Here is a 21,083-nt window from a genome sequence, read left to right as displayed (position 1 = left end):
AGCCTCCTCCCATGGTGGGAGGTGAAAACTCTTCAACTCTTCCTCCTGCCTTTTTCCTTCCTTCTCTCTCCCTCTCTCTCCCTCTCTCTCCCTCTCTCTCTCTCTCTCTCTCTCTCTCTCTCTCTCTCTCTCTCTCTCTCTCTCTCTCTCTCTCTCTCTCACACACACACACACACATTTTTGATTTTTCTCGGGCCCTCCACCACCACATTTCTACCCCTCGAACTCTTGTCACCACCACATTCCTACTCCCCGCACTCTACTCTTACCTCTTCGTTTTTATTCCTCGCACTTGTATCCCTTTTCAGCACAACGCCGCAACAGACACTATGACAAGGCCGAAGCGTGAACGGGAGGAAGGCAGGGGCTCCGCCGCTGGCGAATACCCTCACGCAAAGAGACCTCGCCGCGACTCGCTGGAGGAGGCAGAAGATGACTTTGCTCGCGCCCAGGCCAGCCTGGACAGGAAGCGACGCCAGAGACAGCAGCCCACTCAGCACCGGACATCGACGATGTCAGAGGCGCATGAGTTTGCTCACGTCTCTGGGGATAGACTGCACAGGTTCCAACCATACAACGACCACCGCCACGACGTGGCGACTCACGACAGACTATCGTCGCGGCCTTCTTCAGGTCCGCATCACCGAAGCAACCAGCACCAAGCAACCAGCGATAGATCGCACAGGAGGCAACAACACAACGATCAGCGCCACGACGTGGCTGCAACGAGCGGAAGCGGCAGGCTATCGCCGCAGCCATCTTTAGGTCCGCGTCGCCCAAGTAATCAGCCTCAAGCATCCAGCGATAGACGGCACATGATTCAACATCACAACGACCATCGCCACGACGTGGCGACTCACGACAGACTGTCGTCGCGGCTCTCTTCAAGTCCGCATCGTCCAAGCAACCAGCCTCGACCCTCGCATCAGGTATATCGAGAGAGCTACGACAGCTACGGCCCGCAGCAAACTCTGGCTCGAGACCAGACACGACGACCAGATGATCGTGACCGCGAGATCAAGCCTGGACCCGGATCCAGACCCCAGAACCCAAGCAGAGGGGTCTACCACGATTTCGCCCGGGAAGGACGTGACCGCCCTGCCCCTTCCCGTTTTGACTCGCCACCCCAGACACAAGGCAGTGATAGAGACCAGCAGTCATCATACCACTCACTGACAAGAGGTGGTGGCCATAGCAGGGGTCAATCACTCCAACGCGAGCCCGATGTTACCTCAGATCGAGGTCAATCGCACCACCCACGGCGGTTCACTGGCACGTCCTTCCAGCCCCCTCAACAGATTTGCAACAAGCCGCCTTTCCACGAAAAGGTCAAGCTCAACACGGAGGACGCAGAGAAGCTCGTTACCCACGGCGGACAGTCGATCGACCCTCATGTTGAGCTCAGGTGTGGGAATTGCGGCCACAGAGGCCATCGTCTGATCGACTGCATCTGGCCAGACCTCTCGGGCCAGATCAGTGGCTGCCCATTGTGCAACACGAAGTTGCATTATTTGGATGAATGTGCTCGAGTATCGCAGCTCTCCAAGGCCCAGCTATACAATCTCCTCATCCATAGGAGAGGCAACAGGCCCGCTATCGCCTCGAGGACCCCTTGGGTTGATCTCGTCATGGAGGCCGCGACTGCTTCCATCGGGATCAAAGACCCACGAGGGGGCCCTTTTCCTTGGACCAAGGACTTCGCCAAGAGCCAGGGGCACGTCTGGTGCAAGCACGAGAACCGCTCGGGTCCCTTGTGGGAGTTCTACGATTACAGGGCGGGAAAGGAGGGAAGGATGCCTTTGCCGACCGACCCCAAGACCAAGAATTTGGAAAAGGTCTTGAGCAGCGTGGAGGAACTGCGCAGAACTGAGGTGCACCTTGGATTGGGGCAGAATGCGCTCACTCTTTAGTGGAGGTTTCCGTGGCAAGTAAATGTTGGGTTTAAGAGAACGTTATTGAGTTGCTTTACATAGTCTTCAGGCATAGGATCAAGCACTCGTTCTCTACATTCGTCATGGTATCCACTGCCATCGTTCTCGTGAAGTTATCTCCATGTAATTTTCGCGATGGCTGAGTCGTGGTTGCTGTTCACTAAAGAGATGTAGACGTTAGAGCAGCGACTTCCTCCTTTGGACCAATCGGGTACGTTCCTTACCTGCCCTATTCGGAAGGAAGCTGGCTAACCCTGGGCATACGCCTCTTTCAACCGACACTCGTCCATCAACTTTTCTCCAACGACACTCCATCACTGCCCCCATTAGCTGGTATTTGATTCAATCGCCTCCAACTGTTCCTTTAACGTCGAGAAACAGAATACGATCCATCCCACATACACAAAACATATTTCCTCCCCAGAGCGACATTAATAGACAAAATGCCTCCTCCACGCCTTCTCAGTACCGAGCTCGTCGAAGTAGCAGATTCAAATTCGGAGACGGATTGTGATAACATGTCCACTTCAAGCAGTGATTCTTGGCCTGGCATCTCCATGGCTGGGTCTGACAAAATAGACGGCGACGAACCCATTGAGCCCTCCAGTCCGAGGCCGGTGCCTAGGCTACGTGGCATCCTCAAGAGTTCCAGCTCAGGAGACTTACAGAAGGCTCAAACCAATCTCTCTGGCCAACAAACACAGTCTGAAGAAAGAGATTCACTCCGCAGCGGCCCGTTACGAAGGATGAACGCGCTCGAGGAAGAACAAAGTCGTCGGCGGAAGCGTTATCGCCATTGTCCCTATGCAGACAGCAGACGCAAGACGTCACACAATCGTGTCGAAGAAGACTTGTCGGATACTGTCGATGAAGATGAGGACACCGACGGTTGCAGAAACCGGGTCTATGTTACGAAGAAGCCCTGTCATGACCACCAATATCACCACAGCCATAACAACCTCGCCGCCCCCAACACGACTGGTCTCCAAACCCCGGCTAACGCCATATTCAATGTTGGACAGCAAGTAGGCAGCCCGCGAACTCAGCTTTATGGAAACCTTCCTTCTCTCCAACTTGACCCCAGGAGTCCTGTTGAGACCCACAATGCTGCGCATTCCCACGCACCAGCCGGCGGTCTCAATATGTACGGCGTACATCAGCACAGAAATTACTTTCCAACGACGAATCAGTACGCTGGAGGCTTTCATGGTCAGGCCCGGTACCCTTATTCGCATCGAATGCGCCTTGGTTATCCCATACCGCAGCAGGACCGGACACAGCAATCCGAAGCAAGTTGGCTCGCTGGCCTCTATAACAGCCGAGACCGGCTCAGGGACGAGTACTTTCGGTTGAAATCAAGACCCCGTGACGCCAGGGACGAGAGCTTTTTGGCCATCGTGACGGCCCAGCTGTATGTGTCATCGCTTCTCCTGACACACAGCCTGCGATACTGTACGTGAGAAGTCGGCATCCACCCACGGGTACATTGGAAGGGGGGACTGATGTGTAAGGACAGTGGTTGGCGCGCGAGCTTGCGTTGGCTGGTATTGAGTATGTTTATGATCGTGCCTTGGGGGTGAAGATTGGCTGGTTTCTCGGGGGTACAGAAGTAACGAGCATGCAATACATGATATACGACGAATGTGCTCACTTCAGTGACTTCGATGGTTCCAAGTCACAATATGTCTTCCTTGTGATTCTGACCATGCTTGAATTTACCAGTGCCTCCCTTATAACCGCATGCCCGATGCCTCAGCACTCGAGGAGACCCAAGTACCTGTTTAGAAGGCCTGGACTTGAGACCAGTGGTGGGCTCATCCGATGGTAATTGTACCGAGACACGGGCAGATATTCCTTAACAACCATTGTCATTTCCTAACCGCCCGGATAGCTTTCGAAGTTCCCGAGACAGACGTCACCGGTGGCAGTGTTTGCTCAGTAAGGGGAGGAGGGAAGGAAAGACTTGAATCGAAATGGGCTCATGTCCTATTATTACATTCTGACGGCTTCTAAAAGCTGCTCGTCCAAGTATCCAATGTGTCCAACTGAGAGGGGACGTCTCTAGGCTGGATCCTGCCTCTGTAAGACAGTGCTTGCCCCACGGATGCGGTTGCGTCTTCTTGAAAAGTTGGACAGTGGGGAAGGAAGGAGATGTCTGGGAGAGAAGTTGCAGGAAGGAGTGCAAAGAAGGAGCGTATTCAAAAGACTGCTTTCTTTTCTACTAGAACGACGTCTCTCTTCTTCTCACAACATCACATCTCTAGTTTGTCACACTTGCTTTTCGCGTCTTTTCCCCATATTGCTCGTGTATTCTCTACTGCGAGTTTCACTACCACTTCCCATTACCACCTCCCACGACGACCACCAAGATGCCTCCCAAGGACATGAAAAAGCCTGCGGCTGCGACGAAGACCTCGGCGGCGCCATCAGCTTTCACGGCAACGGAAGGTCAAAAGACCAAGAGAAAGAACGCGGACACACTTGGTTCCGTTAACAAGAAGCAGAAGACGACGAATGCTGGACAGGTCGAGACAGATTTCGAGGAGGGCGAGGCAGATGCTGGAAGAGAGGAACCAACCGGGGAAGATGGCGATGATCAGTCGGATGCTAATGAAGGTAAAGAGAACGACGATGACGACGGCAAGTGTCTGGTGCGTCCTGACAAGGCGTGGAATCTTGTCGAGCAGTCTCACATTGAGAAGCAGCCATTCAAGTCCTACAAGAAGTTCCTTACGACAGGAAGTTACGTGTCGAAGATTACCAAACAGGAGGTCGACGAGATAATCCCTCCTATAATTCCTGCTACAGAGCTTCCAGATTCGTTGTTCGACGAGTTCTGGACACGACGGGACGAGGACGACTTGCAGAAGACGTGGGCGGCTCACCCCAAACGCGATCTGTGGATGAGAATTACAAACTCAAAAAGACTCGCCAGGCTATGGAAAGTGTTCCTGCGCCTCTTTCGCAAGAGCCCGACCGAGGTCATCTCGGCCAAGTACGCGCTGCAATATCATCCGGAGCGGAAGAAGCATGCCAAGAGGGCCAAGTACGACGAGGACGTCAAAAAAGAGAAGGAAGCCTCGCCGCTGTGGAGTGGGCCCTTTATGGAGAAGCTGATCATCTTGGCACATCACCCGCTGTGGCAGGGCAAGGTCGAGTGCCTCATTATCGCCATCCAGTACGCAGTGATTGTGCGAAACAACGACTGCCGGACGTGGAAGCTCCTGAACCCGACCGGGGATGAGTTTTTCAACACCATGATCCGTTTTATCAAGCAGCACGAGGGCCAGGGCATGGAGATGCCCAAGCTTCACAAGATCGCCCGCGACGACATGCAAGAGCGTGGCTTCCCGTGTGGCTGGTTCTCTATGTTCATACAGAAGCTAGAGGGCAGGCACAAGCGACCGCCACCGAGACAGACAGAGGACAACGGTCCCTACAAGGTCTCCAATATTCATCTAAAGGACATTTTGAAGGCGCTGACGGACATGGATCACCAGGGAATGCCGCTGTTCAGGTACACGGGCGAGGGCTACGGCATGGAGGCGGGCAAATTCAAGATGCAAAACGATTTGCCGTCGAGGGACGTCATATCGGAATATCACGAGCGTAGAATACTCGTGGAGCGCCGCTGGGTGGCCTTGCAGAAGAATCTCGCGGACCGAGAAAGGCCCGTCGAGTCTTCGACGGGGCTTACGGTCAGTGGAGAGGCGACCGGCTCAAGCTCCACCCAGACCGATATCGACCAGCTGAATGAGAGGCTTCGAGTGTTGGAAGACGATAATCTTGAGTGGCAAACGAAATATCAGGAGCTGCAGCGGCATAACCCGGTCCCGTCTTCGGATGCGATGGAGGACCCGAACGACGACGAGGTATAAGAGGGCCGCGGCGGTGGCGACCGCCCACCTTCTTTGTTCGGACTTACGCCCTCTTGACTGCCAGATATGGCACGGGGTTGACCATACCTACTACTCGGGAAGCCAATATGCTTTTGTAACAATACACATTCTGTGCAATTCAACCACCTGTGTGGTGCGTAACCCGAGGAAATTGACCTTTGATTGTAACTTAAGGTACCAAAGTGATCCTCTGTATGAGAAATCCCGACTGCGTCTTCTTGGAAGTTGGCTAGTGGGGAAGGAGGTGGTTTGTAGAGGGTATGATGAGTTGTGTAAGGAGAAGGAACGAAGTAGAAGGCTCCTTCCTTTTCCCAGGTGGCAACGTTCCACCTCCATCTCTCCTCAAATTATCTCTGCCTTCCCACACCTGCGTTTGTCATCACTCCTGCATTATCTTCTGTAATTTTCACAACCGCAGCCAAAACCACCCGCCCCCCCGACCAAGATGCCGCCAGAGTCCGATTCAGTGGAAAGGACAACGGCTTCACGGCCTCAGGCTGCGACTGCGGCTTTGGTACCTACCGCGACTGCGGCCGGAGCAGAGAGAGAAGAAATGAACGGTCGACGGACTGTTGGAAGGAAGAGAGAGGGCAGCGGATCGTCATCAATGAGAACGGCTAAGCAGCAGAAGATGAGCGCAGGGAATGAGACCTCCGCAGTTCAGGCAGGTGCGGTCAGTGATGCAGATGGTGCAAACGACTCTGGGTTATCTGTGTATGAGACAGTCTCTGCAGTTGCCATGGCTCCGGTGAGCGGAGATCAGGAGCGATCCTCGACAGAGGTGAGGGTGCCTGGAGGCAATCAGGCCGAAGGCAGTCGCAGGACAGAGATCGAGGTCTCTGGAATCCTCAAGAGGTTTGAAGACGCGCTGAAGAGGGCAGAGGAGACGCCAGACAAGGTTATGAACGTCCAGAAGAAGCTGGACTTGGCCGAGCACGATGCCAAGACCGCCGGCATTCGAGCCGACGAGGCGACCAAACGCGAGACTCGGAATCGGGCGGAACACGCCAAGCTCCTACAGGAGTCGGACGAGAAGAACAAGAAGCTGTCCAAGGAACACGAGAAGCTCCAGGCAGAGTATAAGGCGATGGAGAAGCACGCGCATAAACTGTATATGGAGAACACTAGCAGCATGGTCGCCAACCAGACACTCAATGAGGTCGTGCAGAGGCTGCCTATTGCCGAAGAGGAATTGAAGAAGGCGACGACGGAGAAGGCAGATCTCGCCCAGAAGTTGCGCCAAGCCGAGGCAGCACTGAAGAAGGCGCGCGAGCAGGCTGAGACGGATTCCGAGAAGGCGGCCTCTGCAGCGAGATTGCGCGAGCATCAGCTAAAGCTGGAGGCTTCAAATCTCAAGGATAAGCTGGAAGCAGAAAAGAGCGGACAAGAGACCTTGAAAGAGTGCGCGGGAAAGAAGATTGAAAGTCTCACTCGGTCCAAAATACACGCCGAGGGAGAGAAGACACGAGTCGAGCTCGCCGCCAAAACCAACGCCGAAAGGATGGAACTGCAGCTCGCCCAGGAGAAGCGCCAGAAGAACACGGCGCTGGAGGACGCCAAGCGGGCGAACGAGGCCCTGGAGTCCGAGCGGCAACGAGTGATCGAGCTCGAAGGCGACTTGGGGTCGCGTGACGCGGCGGTAGACGACCTGCAGAAGAAGCTCGAAGCGGAGAGGCAGCAGTCCAGGGATCGCCAGACTGCTTTCGAGAAGGCGTCAGCGGACGTGACGGCGCGGGACAACAAGATCACGAGGCTCAGGGACGAGCTGCAGGAGGCGACCACGGCCGCGGACGATGCGACGAGGAACGCAGACGACCGCGTGCAGGCGGCCGAGACCGCGTCGCGGCAGAGCGTGAAGGAGGTCGAGGACAGGCTGGCCGATGTGTCGAGGCAGCACAGCGCGAGCCTCCAGAAGCACATGGACGAGCTGAAGGGCAAGATGGATGACGAAACCAGCCGTGCCGTGGCCCTCGAAACCCAGCTGAGCGAGCTGCGACAGCAGGGCGCCGCGTCTGAGAGGAGGTGGACCGAGTTTCTGCGCGACGACGGCGAGAAGAACCTGTACATGTCGTTCTTCAAGACGGTCCGCGAGTGTGAGCTAGCGTGCACGGCGACCGCCCACGACCCGTGGCTCGTCCACACGACGTGGACCGACACCGCAGTGGAGATGGACTACCCCGGGCTGGCGCTGCCCGAGGTGATGCTCGCCGTCCTGTCCGCCGTGCAGAGCGAGGCGCCCTGGAAGCCGGACTGCTTCGCCGGTCTGATGCGGCGGCTGGCCGAGTGTCTGGGGGAGGCCCCCGCCGTGTATCCCGCGGTCATGAGGCTGCTCGTGCAGGCGTGCCGCGAACGGGTCGAGACGTCGTCGCCCGAAAGCCGCCGACTGGCGCACCAGGCCCAGATCACCGCCGTGTGCGACGTGCTGTCGGCGCGCTGGGCAGAGCTCGGGGACCTTGCACCCAGCCAGGTCTCGCCGCTGGCGATGCTGGAGCGGGCGTTCGTGGGGGGCACCCGGCCGGAGCCCGGTGGCAGCGAGTGGTCCACGGCGCAGGCGTCGCGGGGCGACGAGACGCTGTGCCTGGTCAAGAGCAAGAGCTGGGACGTGGCCCTCGTCTGGCTCAAGGGCACGCGGAAGATGTGGTTCATAGACGTCAGCTGCCTCGACATGGCGGGCATCCGCGTCGCAGTAGGCGCCCCGACGGGGGTAGAGTCGTTCCAGCTGAGGCTGGCAGACAAGGAGGTCATGATGTTCGTGTTTGCTGCCCACTGGAGGATTCGCGGGATGGGTGGTGTGTAGATTTGCCTGAATAGACTTTCGTTGCCTTCATGTATTTGCTCCGTGATATGTGATGTGCCTTGAATGAAGCTGCTGCTGAAAAGCTGGTCAGATTCCACGTGTGCATTTCAATTCAACTAAGCTGTCATGTGAAATGCATAGATGCCCAGGGGGGGAGGGGGGGTTTACAGGCCGGGCGGTGTCCACCCACACGTGCAATCCAAACACATCGTCGTCGCTATCATTACTATCATTATTATTGCTATTATCGTCACCGTCGTTAAAGTTATCGTCTATCGTCGTCTCTGTCGTCGTCGTCTGTGTTGTCGTCTGCATCGCTCCCCCTTTCGTTTTCTCTGCTACCATCGTCCTTATGAGGGTTTTGGGTACGTTGATTGAAGTTATGGTGAACAATACCAGGCTAGAAAAACTCCTTTGTATTATATGTAAGGTAGCAAAGGACATCTTCCTGCTTCACAAGAAACCCGAATCTTGTACCGTGGCACGCGAAGGTGGTGTCCTCGCACTGTGCCTCGTCTGGAATGAGTAAGATTCCAGTCGACAAGCTGCGCGTGAATGGTGCTACCGTAGATGATAAGAAAAGGTCTCAAGTCATACTCGACACTAATTCTTAGATCCATCAGCAAAACTCGAATAAACACTGTGTTTTCAGCATGATGGCCTCAAGTCGATGAGATGCAGTCGGAGACCTGGAAGGTCCAAATCCGAAGGACCCATAATTCAACACCAACGGCCAATCGCGTGTAATGCTTTCTGCGTTCTAGCGGACGCATCCCGCTGAGCGCAACACTCAAACTTTACACCAACCACATCAGACCTCGACACAGAGAACCACGTCAACTTACGGGTTTGAACATTCGTAACACCAACTACTCTTGTCGCAACATATGTCAATCGCCCGCAGGACACTTTCGACGCAGTCGTTGTATGATAGTCTTCATGGCCAGCTGGGTCTTAGTCGTTCTAAGCTTTCTCTCGTATAGAGTAATCGATTTTGTCTCTTCGAATACCAGCATTTCAGTAAGTTCATTCTTGGCAGGTAAGAATCGAGGAGCTGTAACACCCCGCATCATTTTTCATCGCTAACAGACATATCTAAGGCCGAACGCTTCATTTTTGCCGCCTCCCGCGTACGCCCAACCATTCAATATTCAACAATGCCATCGTCTAGTCCTCACCAATCCGGCGCACTCCCACACCCCCCACCGACTGCGAGCTGCGCTGCCTTGTGCATCTTCAACGTCCCCAGTGGCCTCACGCCAGGCTTCTTCCCACGGTGGCCCTTGAAGTTAATCTTCTTATCTAGCTGCTCAAACGGGCTGCTCCCCGCCTCGCCCTTCTTCACCATCCATTTTGCGGTCCCCAACGCGGCGTCAAGCTCCTCGACGGGCGGCAGCTTCAAGTATATCATGCCGTCCGGACGCTCTTCCACCGGGAACGTCGCGATGCTGAGCTCTGCGTCCGTCTTGCAGTCGCCGTTGGCCAGGTCAAAGTTGCGCTTGTGGTACGGACACGACACCCACGGCGCGGACCGCTTGGCGTCGCCGTTGGTGCTGCATCCCGAGTCGGGCTTCTTCGCGTCGCTGCACGTGTCGGTCCCGAGATCCTCGCCGATGAGGCCGTCCGAAAGCACAAAGGCGCGCTTGTGCGGGCACATTTGCTGTGTGGCGTAGTACCTACCGCGGATCCGCCAGATGGCCAGCTGCGTGTCTCCCCGCTTGACGGTCGCAGAGATGCCGTTGGGCGTCTCGTCGGCGCCAAAGAAGTGACTCGCTGGAAGCATCGGCTGCCACGCCATGCTGCTCCACCTGCTGATGAGGCCCTTGAAGTCTTCCTTGGCCGAGTCCTTGGCCCAGTACACCGGGCGGGGCTGGTCGCGGTCGAGCTCGACCTCCATATTCTCGAGCGTCTCCTCGGTGTTGTTGAACTGCTTGAACTTGGCGGCGATTTGGGGGTTCTTGATCGCCTCGGCCCACTCGTCAAAGAAGCTGTCGACGAGCTCCTGCATCTGTGCTTCGAGAGAGGCGCAGATGCCCAGCTTGTCTTCGAGGACGACCTCCTGCAGGTACTTGATGCCGCCCGGGAGATTCTCCAACCAGCGGGCGGTTCGCTGGAGTTTGTCGCCGGTGCGGATATAGAACATGAGGTATCTGTCGATGATGGGGATGACCTCGGATGGGGGGACGTCTTTGGCGAGCAGCTCCGAGTGCTTTGGCTTGGCGCCACCGTTGCCGGCGACAAAGATGTTGAAGCCCTTTTCGGTGGCAATGAGACCGAAATCCTTGTTCTGCGCTTCGGCACACTCGCGGACGCAGCCGCTGACGCCGCCCTTGATCTTGTGCGGCGCGCGAATGCTCTTGTACCGCTCCTCCAACCGGACGGCCATGCCAACACTGTCACCAATGCCGTATCGGCACCAGGTCGTCCCTACACAGCTCTTGACGGTCCTAAGCGACTTGGCGTAAGCGTGGCCCGACTCCATGCCGGCCTCGACGAGCGTCTTCCAGATATCCAAGAGGTCCTGCTTCTTTGCGCCAAACATGTCAATGCGCTGCCCGCCGGTGATCTTGGTGTACAGGTTGTACTTGCTGGCCACCTCGCCGATGACGATGAGTTTATCGGGGGTGATCTCGCCGGCAGACACACGCGGGACGACGCTGTACGTGCCGTTGCGCTGGATGTTGCCGAGGAAGCGGTCGTTGGTCTCTTGCAGGCCGTGCATCGGTGTGTCCATGACGTGGCGGTTCCACAGCGAGGAGAAGATGCTGCCGCAGGTGGGCTTGCAGACTTCGCAGCCCATGGACGCAGGGTCGCTGCCGGCCTCTCTCATGACATCCTCAAACGTCTTGAGCTTCTTGACGAGGATGATGTTGTAGAGGTCGGCGCGGGAGTAGTTGAAGTGGGCACAGAGGTGGTTCTTCACCTCGTTGCCCATGGACAGCATCGTCTTGTTGAAGATGGTGGTGACGAGCGGCATGCAGCCACCGCAGCCCGTGCCGGCTTTTGTGCAGGTCTTGACCTCGCCGAGGGTCTTACAGGTGCCGTCTTTTACCGAGTTAACGACGTCTCCTTTCGTCACGTTGTGGCACGAGCAGATCTGGGTGTCGTCCGTTAGGTCGTCCCCATCGTCTTCGCCCTCCTTCTTAGCACCCAGGATCAGCTGGCTGGGCGGCATGTCGAGCTCCTTCATGTTCTTGACCAACGGCACGAGCTTGATGTAGTCTTTGGTGTCGCCTATCATGATACCGCCAAGCAGGTACTTGCCGTCCTCGGTGAAGATGTACTTTTTGTACACATTCTGGAACGGGTCACGGTATGTCAACGCCTTGACCGGGGCCGGTGGCAGGCCGTTGGTTAACGTCTCGATAGTGCTCTGCTCGTCTTTCTTCGCCCTCCTTGCCGCTTTTGGAGGCAGGGACTTCGGTCCTTGTGTATCGGCAAAGTAGTCGCCAAAGCTCGCCACGTCGACCCCGAGCAGCTTGAGTTTTGTGCTGAGGTCTGGCCTCTTGAATATCCGCGGCTGGTGCAGCTTGGCTTGTGTGAGGTTGAAGGAGAGGACGTCGGCCATCTCGACGCCGGGGCCAATCAAGCCGAACGCCATGCCCTTCCAGCTGGCGCACTCGCCGATGGCGTAGATGTCGGGAATGCTGGTGCTCATGTCGTCGTTGACAATGATGCCGCCGCCGCGATCAGCACACTTGATGCCCGCCTTGCGTGCGAGATCATCTCGTGGCCGTACACCAATAGCGAAGCAAATGGCCGAACAGTCGAGGCGTTCGCCGTCCTCGAAACGCACGCCCTTGACGTGGTTGTCCTCGGTGGTCTCAATCTCTCCGACTCGTTTGCTGAGCATGATGTCGAGGCCGAGGTTCCGTACTTGGTCCACCACCATGGCACCGGCATCTTCATCAATCTGGCGACTCAAGACCCAGCGATTCCTTTCAATGATCTTGACTTGGTTGAAGCATTCAAGATCGACCATGGCCTTGGCAGCCTCCAGACCGAGCAGACCACCGCCGACGACTGCTCCGTCGGTGCCTTTTCTTGTGCCGGCAAAGGCGATGAGCTTGTTGAGGTCGTCGATTGTGCGGTAGACGAAAACACCCGTTGCGTCATGGCCGGGAGTGTGTTTTGGAAGAACGGCGTCTGAGCCGGTGGCCAGGACCAGTACGTCATAAGAGACGACTTCACCGTTCGAGCAAAGTATCGTCTTTGCTTGGGAGTCAATATCCGTTACTTTGGTGTTGATGTGGTATCCCAGGGAACCTTGGGGAGCGCCGCGATACTACGCACGTCAGCGTGAGCCACGAATGCAGCAACAACCACGTACCCATTCCTCCGGGTTGAGGTAGAGGTTCTCAATCTTGCGGTGGTCAAAGAAGCTCGTCAACCCCACGCGGTTGTAAGCCAGGTAGGGCTCCTCCCCGATGATTGTGATGCTGTACTCATTTGTCCGCGCATCCAGCTTCAGCATCTTTTCTCTGCGAAACGTCAGCCAAGGCCTCCAACACCACGCGCAGACTCACATGAAGGCCATGCCGACCATGCCCAGGCCGACGACTACGAGCCTCTTTCGTTCCGCCATCGTGAGATGCCAAACGCTACTGAGACACGAACAGAGTTGGGGGTTCGAAGAGCAAACGGAACAAAATGGAACAGACACACAAGCGAACACACTCCAGGGCCGTATTATAAACAGCGCATCGTCTTGTCGCCTCACAATGAAGTCAGTTGGCACGATCCGCTGGGATCAGCATCTCCGGGAGTTGGTCCATGACGTCCCAGGAACGGCCGCACCTGATTGGACGGCGGCGGTCTGAACGATGCATTTCCACGGTCGAAACCAGAGTTTCCGTGCCACACGGCCATGTCTGCGCATGGCGTGCAGGGACATGTGAGTGCGTTCTGGTGGAGGGTGGCACGGGTGCATTACAGGTTGGTCGTTGTATCGCATTCTAGGTCGCTCGTGGTGATAAGGTGAGCTGCCATCGGATGATAAGGTTGGTGTTGACCAATCAGAAACGGAGGATTGCGGCCCGCAGCGGGCGGCCCTGGCTACGCCCGCGGAGAAAGACGTCTCTGGCCTGCTAGCCGCATTTCTCTTTGCCCATGAAACTAAGGACGTGGGGAGATTCTTCTTGCTGCTGTCTCCTAGGAGAAAGGAAACTCTTCTTCACGGCAGATAAGCGGGAGCTAATCTGATTTGTAGGGTGTTTGATTGGACAACGAAGCCTCCCTGGAGCCTCCAGCTGACGATGTCTGATTGAAGTCAACTCACTTGCGTCCGACTGGATCCCATCATTTCATAACGAACGCCCAATCAACCAGATGGCAATCCAGTCCCGTATTCCTTCTAGGGTATCACCAGTAGTTTACAGTATCATACAGTCAACCTCACGCCACCCTCCTGACGCCGAAAAAGTAGTTGCCCACCTTCTCGCTGCCCTTGACCTCCTTCCAACCCAGGCCGGGCACGTAGACGACGCCCAGGACGCGCGGCATCTCCCAGCCCTTGCCCATGAACATGCCCTTGAGCTCGTGGTCGTTGATGTACTTGCGCCAGTCGTGGGTGCCCTTGGGCACGATGCCCAATATATCTTCAGCGATGAGGTTCGTCGTGAACCAGCTCATCCACGTCCGCGCGATGGTGCTGCCGACGAGCCACCCGCCGGGCTTCACAAACGGCGCGCAGCGGTCCAGGAACTCCTCCGGCGACGACACGTGCTCGACGACCTCGAACACGGACACGACGTCGTACAGCTGCGCCGGCACGGGCAGCGTCTCGATCGTGGCGGACTTGTACTCCAGCCTGCCCCTCAGCGCGGGGTCCCTCCTCGCGTGCGCCTTGGCGATGGCGAGCACGCCGGGCGTCGGGTCGATGGCCGTCACGGCGGTGGTGTCGGGCAGCCGGGCGGCGCTCTCAGCGAAGATGCCGCCGCCGCATCCGACGTCGAGGAACCGGGACGGCGTCGACGGCGCGTCGTACTGGCTGTTGAGGCAGTCGCGGATGAAGGTGTGTCGGAGCGGGTTCATCAGGTGCAGCAGCCGCGAGGAGCCGTGGGGGTCCCACCAGTCGGCGGCGAGGGCGTTGAAGTGCTCGACCTCGTCGGGAGAGACGGAGGAGAAGGTCGAGTTGAACCGGCGGGGATGCAGCCCGGCTCGGAGGAGAGGTGACGTCGTAGCCGCGCGGGAGGCCGCGACGAGAGGCCTCGCCCGCAACGAGCGCAGCAGGGCGGCTGCTGGGCGTGACGATGCCATTGCTGGTGTTGCGGTGGTGTGCAGAAATGAATCCTGCAATCGTGATGACAAAGCAGGAGATCCGCTGAAATTCTGGCTTCCCGTCGGCGCTGTTGCCGACCGTCAGTGCACCCCTGTCAACTGCATTGCAGATGGCAGACGTTCTGCAGGCACGGGATTTCCACCGCAAAGTCGGCGGCGGACCCTTATCCTAGATGTGCACTCCCGGCCCCAGGAACACCTCATGAACAATCAAACGGGGCCGCGCGGGTGCTTCCACCAAGGTTTGTCAGCCAGGCCATCACCTGTGTAATCGGCGGGCCCTCGGACGGTTCGCAATCCTTACGTAATTCACCGAGCCCGCTATCGGTTTGGTGCCGTTCGCATCTGAAAGAAGGCGCCACAGGGGCCCTGGACGCCAGCAAGCCCGACCGCCGACCGAGCAAACAAGAAACAACCCGCGCAGGCCGAGAATCCTCGGCGTGGTCGGCGCCCTGGTCCAGGCACATGGGAACCATGGATGACAGGCACATCATGAGTCAACCGATTGGCGACGGGTGGGCTTCTTGGGGTGTCCTCTCTGCTCAGCATCGCCCGATAGATTATTAAGTCCAGCGACCGGCGCATCGTGAGAACACGTTGTAAAAGTGCTTTACCCGCCGGCGGTTACCGTCAATTCCACCTGCAAGATTCCCTATCTGCCCGCTGCCGGTTGTCGCGGGTCCTCTCGCATGACGGAATCCCTAGCGCAGTGAAGAAAACGAGGACCCCTGCCCGAACCGTGTGCCCGCAACCGCAAAACACCACTAAATTTCCCTCGGAGCCGCTTTCAACTACCCCTCCAACGTCCCCCTCCTCCACGCCGCCAACCTCACCCTTCCACCGCCAACCACAGACCCAAACGCCGCGATGCCCTCCTCGACAATAGACGAGTCCAAGTTTGACTCCATCCCGGATGCCATTGAGGCCTTCCGTACGCCGTCCCGCGCATCCCGCATTGTCTATGACTGCCCCGCTGACCCAAATCCCCAGGCAACGGCGAGTTCCTCGTCGTGCTCGACGACCCCTCGCGCGAGAACGAAGCCGACCTCATCATCGCCGCCGAGTCCCTCACCACCGCCCAGATGGGCTTCATGATCCGCCACTCGTCGGGCTACGTCTGCGCGCCCCTCAGCCCCGCCATCCTCGACCGCCTCGACCTGCCGCAGATGGTCACCTCAAACGAGGACCCCCGCGGCACCGCCTACGCCGTCTCCGTCGACGCCGCCGACGAGGCCGTCACCACCGGCATCTCCGCCCACGACCGCGCCCTCACGTGCAGGGTTCTCGCCGACCCCGCCGCGAAGCCCGCCGACCTGCGCCGCCCCGGCCACGTGCTGCCGCTGCGCGCGCGCCAGGGCGGCGTGCGCGAGCGGAGGGGCCACACCGAGGCCGCCGTCGACTTTTGTCGCCTGGCCGGCAAGAAGGAGGCCGGCGCCATCTGCGAGCTGGTCGACGACGGCACCGTCGTCGAGGGCCAGGCCGTGCACGAGAACCCGGGCATGATGAGGGGCGAGCAGTGCATCGACTTTGCGAGACGGTTCGGGCTCAAGGTGTGCACGATTGCGGATCTGGTGACGTACCTGGAGAAGACGCAGGGCAAGCTGGACGTCAATGGCTCGTCGTAGGGGGGTAAGGACGGGGGAGACGACAAGAGGAAGAACAGCAGAAAGCCGAGTCCATGACCGGCCACATATACCCATGTCGGGTTGGCAAAAGGCGCTTGGGAATTCGTCACATACACTGTTTGCGCTCGTTTCGGCGCATTGGGTACTGGTTGGTATAGCATCACTGAGAGGCACACAAAAGACACCACTCTGTTACCGGCGAGCGTCGTTCAACCGTGTAAGATGTGTATTCGGCATAATCCAAATGTGCGACATGATCCCACATGTGCTCCGTACCCGCAAAATGATGATGACCAGCCCAGTAGGTGTCCGTCTAGTAACGCCAGCCATGCACCCGTATTGCTTAAATGACCGCCTTCGCTCCCCGCCTACTGCGTCACGCCTGCCGCGCCTACTGCATCTCCTCCAGCGCGCCGTTGACGTGGTATGTGGTGTTGGCGGCGTCGGGGTTCGTGCGGTCCCACGCCCACATCTGCTTTTCCTGCTCCGAGAGCTTGCCCTCCAGCATGGCAACCACCTTTTTGCCAATGACGGGCAGGAACTTCCAGCCGTGGAACGAGCCGCCCGTGGCGAGGTAGAGGTTGTCGCAGCGGGGGTGCTCACCGATGAAGAAGTCGTGGTTGGGGGTGTATGAGTCCCTGGCGGCATCAGTAGACGTTCACGACTGTCTCAGACACGACTTACCAGCAGAAACGGTACTCTTCAATCTCACAGCTCTCGAGCTCCTTGCCGCACAGGCCAACCAGGGTCTCACGACAGAGCTTCTTGATGTCGTTCTGGTCAATGTCGTCGACCCACCGGGTCAGGTTCGCGTCGGTTGGGACGAGGATTTCCCTGTCCTTCTCAAGCGTCCAGCACCCGTCGCGGTTGAACTTGAGCAGGCCGTCCTTGTACGACACCAGCTCGCCTGATACGTCAGCACGGCCCTCTCTTATGATGAACGTACTTACCCATCACTTCGTTCACTCGGTTCTTCCAGACGGGGACGGGGCCGGCGTCGAAACGCTCCTTGAGCTCCCCGTCGATGCGTACGGTGAAGCTGATGGCGCCGGTGGCCTTGAGTCTCTCGCCTGCGTGGAGCTCCTTTCTCTCGGGGGCGCTCTTCTCGAGCAAGGTGGCAGTTCGTGCGCCGGTGCACAACACCACCTTGCCCCTGAGCTCCTGAGTGGTGCCGTCCTGCAGCAAGACGTTGACGCCCGCGCAGTGGCCGGACTCGTCAAAAGTGAGGTTCTGCACGTCACCCACGACAAGATCGACTCTCGGGTGGCTGAAGGCTTCCCGACGGGTCGCCTCCAAGGCAAGCGCGGCATCGACGTAGCCAAAGTCAGGGTTGTACATCACCTTGTCCGAGGTCCCAAAGTCGGCGTTGGCAAAGACGGGCGTCTGCTTGCGCACCTCGTCGACCGTCATCCACCGAGACTTGGTGGGATATCCGAGCTGCTTGTACGCCTGCAGGCTCTGCTGGTTGAAGTCGTCCGGCTGGCACCGGTACATGCCCACACGGTGGAAGAACTCCTTGAAAAAGGGGTCCTCGAGCCACATGTCCATGGCAGCCCGCGCCATCTCGATGTGAACCGGGATGGCGTAGTCACTCCTGACAATCTTGGAGAGGTCATGAGACGCTGAGGCAGGGTCCGCGTGGGGATCACGGTCAACCACGACAATGTCGTAGTCCTTGTACGTGTTGCTGTACTGGAAAGCGAGGGCCGTGGAGGCGCCAAAGACGCCGGCACCGACAACGATGATGCGCTCTCTCGTCTTGACAGCCATGATTTATAACGATGTATGATTAGTGTGTCTTGTGTAAGTGAAGAGCTGCTTGGATATCGACAAAACTTTCCCATCTCAGGGGCAAGCCACGAGCCTTTTATACAAGAAACGTCAGCACCGCTCTCCTCATGGAACATCAAGACGGAAAAGACAGGCAGAGGAGAAAGAGCTCGATACGCACCGGTGTTGTACCCGTCGGCCATCGACCGCAACCTCACCCCGTTCCTCGAGAAAGGTGCTTCAAACTTCCCCCTCGAGACGCCCACCCGGCGGCAGTGCAGGAAACCCCCATCCAAGACCAGCAGACCGGCATCTCCCATCCCGGGCAGGGACAGAATTCCATGTCGTCAGCTGGATGGAATGATCTGACTTTGGCATCCTTGAACAATCCATATCCCAGCGGCCGCGGCGCAGAAAGAAACTAACGCGGCTGCGACACGAACGGGCGGGAATAAACTAGCACGCATCATCACGTATGGGCCCCAAGCCATGGCACTCGCCCCGTCATTGTTTCGGTCTTGAGAAAGAGGCAAGTGAGGCAGATACCCGGTATATGATCCGGTGTCTCTCTACGTCTGGCCAGAGGTCGTCAGCCAGGCCCCCCGCGGCTCGAGATGAAGACCTTCCGGGAGACAGATCTGCAAATCAACAGGTCCATTCTGTGTGCCTGAAAAGGTACGTTGGGCTCGTGGAAAAAGAGTTGTGACATGACGGTTGCCAGAGTGGGTGTGTAAGCTGAATGGTATGGCAAGCAAGGGGGGTTGTCACTGTGTGGGTGTGGTTGGAAGGCACGATCTCAACCACGGCCGCCGTTCACCATGCCCATCGCCCCTCCTCTGGTCCAACGCAACTCGACAAGGAGGGAGCTCCGGGCACGCTGATTGGGGCGCCCGAACGGTGTGCTCCCATTGGCGCCCCGCCTTTTTCATGTCAATAGCGTTCTTTCCTCTGAGAACAGCCAGGGCACCGCATTTCACGTCCATCCGCACCGCACCTCCCCTTCGATCTAGTGCATGGTGTCTCGTCGCTAAAACGAACCCGGTAAACGTCCCCATATCGCTAAGGCAGAATCATACCAAAATGGCCGTCCTCTTTTCTGCTTTCTCTTTCTTCCAAGATTCTCTCTCTAGACGCCCCCAACGCGGCCCAGCCCAGCCCACTGAGCAAAAAGCGTAAGGAACTTTGGTATCCCTTCTCCCAGGACCCTGTTCACTGACACGCTAGCCAGCTTTCCCCTTCCCTCACCCGACATCACATCGCCGGGTGTCGACTCCGCCTGGGGTGCCGATATCAGCGAAACTTGCCTCGATGGGCAACCTTCAGCGATTCCCGCCCGCCCCAGTATTGTGCTCCTTATCCGGATCATGTCCACACGTGTGTGTCAGTCTCCTGGCCGTCGTTTCTTTTTCGGTTGTCCATCTTCACATTCTGATCTCGCGGCCAGAATCAGGTCCATGATGCGCCATCGACAGAATCTGCAATCCGCCATGCCTCGATATATCCAGATCGAGAACATCGCTGCTGAATCTCACGTCCTGCTTCCAGGTGTAACTCGAGCGAAGCAGGAGATGTGCTCAGCCAAGTAGGGGTTCAGTCGGGCTTCATGTCCGACTCCGTCGATTATGACATGGCACATGGGAAATTCGAAGCCCATCACATTTCCCGTTATTTCCCATCTCTGACCAGACCGGCTTAGCTACGTAGTACCACCTCAGCCATCCGCAAGGCCCAGGCGATGGGCCAAGCCCACGACTGGCATTTTATGCCACCCTCCAGCACCTCGTCGCCGCGTTAGCGTTGGCGCCAGAGAAGACGTACGTTTGCCCTTTTCCAACCTCCTGCCGTATATTACGCCATGGCTATCCGTCTGGCTTCGTGTATGCCCGCAGGCGAGGCCGAAGAGAAAAATCTCACGACGGCGGTACGCGACCAATCGCTTATAACAAAAGCGAATGCAGCAGACACCCTTCCAGGCGGCAGATGCGCCTCGCGTCAGCCAATTCGGGATCAGATCTTCCTTCCCACGCGGCGGTGCGTTACACATCGCCACGCCTACCTTACGCTCTGCGCAGCATGCCGTGTAAGACTGCACGAAACGGTGACAGACATTCCCGGGGCAGGCAACCCTCTCCCACTCGACCAACCAGCCCCGGGGGATGCCCCGCCTTGCGGGAAACAAACGGTGAGGAGGCTGCGCCGCAGAGGACAGGAGAAGAGCCCGTTCGGCCTGCTTCCCGTGCTCTGCTCCCCTGTGCCCTTGCCGCAAACCCGGAGCACGCCCTCCTGCTGCCATGTCGGTAGGTGAAGATCGGTCTCCTTGCATGACAGCCGAAGAGCAGCCTCGTTTTTAGCAGCCTAATTATCAGTCCATCTTGGAATCCAGGCCTGGCAGGAACCTTGGTGATGACTCTCGCAGACGAGTCAGCCCAGGCGGCTCATCTGCTCCAACACCAACAAGAACAAGAATCAGACAAGACAAGAATCTGTCCACCGGCGATGGCGTCTGCATGGGTTGGCCCATGTTTCACTGCCATCGCATAGACCTCGACGTTGCAGGCTCATGAGAGGCACAGTGATGAGCCCACGGCCACCGATTGGGCTGACTGGATCTCGGTCAATGTTGGCATTCACTCGGGGCATTTCACTCGGGGTTTGACCCATGAAGTGCTGATGAGAATTCGTGTTGGAACCAGCATACTGGTCTGATACTTTCGTCGCGCATAATAGCGCATATGACAACGGGTTGGATGCCCAACATCCAACCAACCAAACATGGTCATCG

At 57.5% G+C, this 21,083-nt stretch overlaps 7 protein-coding genes across 7 annotated transcripts; 4 read left to right on the top strand and 3 right to left on the bottom strand.

Annotated features, from left to right (window-relative positions):
* Positions 1-512: 512 nt before the first annotated feature.
* On the top strand, positions 513-1,910 carry CGCS363_v002349 (uncharacterized protein; the record flags this gene model as incomplete). Its single annotated transcript, XM_036634198.1, has 1 exon — positions 513-1,910. The coding sequence occupies one exon, from the start codon at positions 513-515 to the stop codon at positions 1,908-1,910; it is 1,398 nt and encodes a 465-aa protein (XP_036500664.1).
* Positions 1,911-4,300: 2,390 nt separating this feature from the next.
* Positions 4,301-5,809, top strand: CGCS363_v002348 (uncharacterized protein; the record flags this gene model as incomplete). Its single annotated transcript, XM_036634197.1, has 1 exon — positions 4,301-5,809. The coding sequence occupies one exon, from the start codon at positions 4,301-4,303 to the stop codon at positions 5,807-5,809; it is 1,509 nt and encodes a 502-aa protein (XP_036500665.1).
* A 3,992-nt stretch (positions 5,810-9,801) lies between these two features.
* Positions 9,802-13,212, bottom strand: CGCS363_v002347 (Nitrite reductase; the record flags this gene model as incomplete). The annotated part of the gene is made up of 3 exons (XM_036634196.1): positions 9,802-12,912; positions 12,958-13,108; positions 13,154-13,212. The coding sequence occupies 3 exons, from the start codon at positions 13,210-13,212 to the stop codon at positions 9,802-9,804; spliced, it is 3,321 nt and encodes a 1,106-aa protein (XP_036500670.1).
* An 809-nt stretch (positions 13,213-14,021) lies between these two features.
* CGCS363_v002346 (Ubiquinone biosynthesis O-methyltransferase) lies at positions 14,022-14,885 on the bottom strand (the record flags this gene model as incomplete). Its single annotated transcript, XM_036634195.1, has 1 exon — positions 14,022-14,885. One exon carries the CDS (start codon positions 14,883-14,885, stop codon positions 14,022-14,024), a length of 864 nt encoding a protein of 287 aa, XP_036500671.1.
* An 888-nt stretch (positions 14,886-15,773) lies between these two features.
* Positions 15,774-16,531, top strand: RIB3 (3,4-dihydroxy-2-butanone 4-phosphate synthase; the record flags this gene model as incomplete). The annotated part of the gene is made up of 2 exons (XM_036634194.1): positions 15,774-15,837; positions 15,897-16,531. The coding sequence occupies 2 exons, from the start codon at positions 15,774-15,776 to the stop codon at positions 16,529-16,531; spliced, it is 699 nt and encodes a 232-aa protein (XP_036500672.1).
* A 391-nt stretch (positions 16,532-16,922) lies between these two features.
* Positions 16,923-18,301, bottom strand: fap1-7 (L-pipecolate oxidase; the record flags this gene model as incomplete). Its single annotated transcript, XM_036634193.1, has 3 exons — positions 16,923-17,169; positions 17,216-17,438; positions 17,482-18,301. The coding sequence occupies 3 exons, from the start codon at positions 18,299-18,301 to the stop codon at positions 16,923-16,925; spliced, it is 1,290 nt and encodes a 429-aa protein (XP_036500673.1).
* Positions 18,302-19,381: 1,080 nt separating this feature from the next.
* Positions 19,382-19,887, top strand: CGCS363_v002343 (uncharacterized protein; the record flags this gene model as incomplete). The annotated part of the gene is made up of 3 exons (XM_036634192.1): positions 19,382-19,473; positions 19,529-19,681; positions 19,746-19,887. The coding sequence occupies 3 exons, from the start codon at positions 19,382-19,384 to the stop codon at positions 19,885-19,887; spliced, it is 387 nt and encodes a 128-aa protein (XP_036500666.1).
* Positions 19,888-21,083: the final 1,196 nt, after the last annotated feature.

This window comes from Colletotrichum siamense, assembly GCF_013390195.1.
Source record: "Colletotrichum siamense strain Cg363 chromosome Unknown KSG_Cg363_contig02, whole genome shotgun sequence".
Lineage (NCBI taxonomy): Eukaryota > Fungi > Ascomycota > Sordariomycetes > Glomerellales > Glomerellaceae > Colletotrichum > Colletotrichum siamense.
The sequence above is the reverse complement of the archived record's forward strand: the minus strand, read 5'-3'. Positions and strand labels throughout refer to the sequence as shown.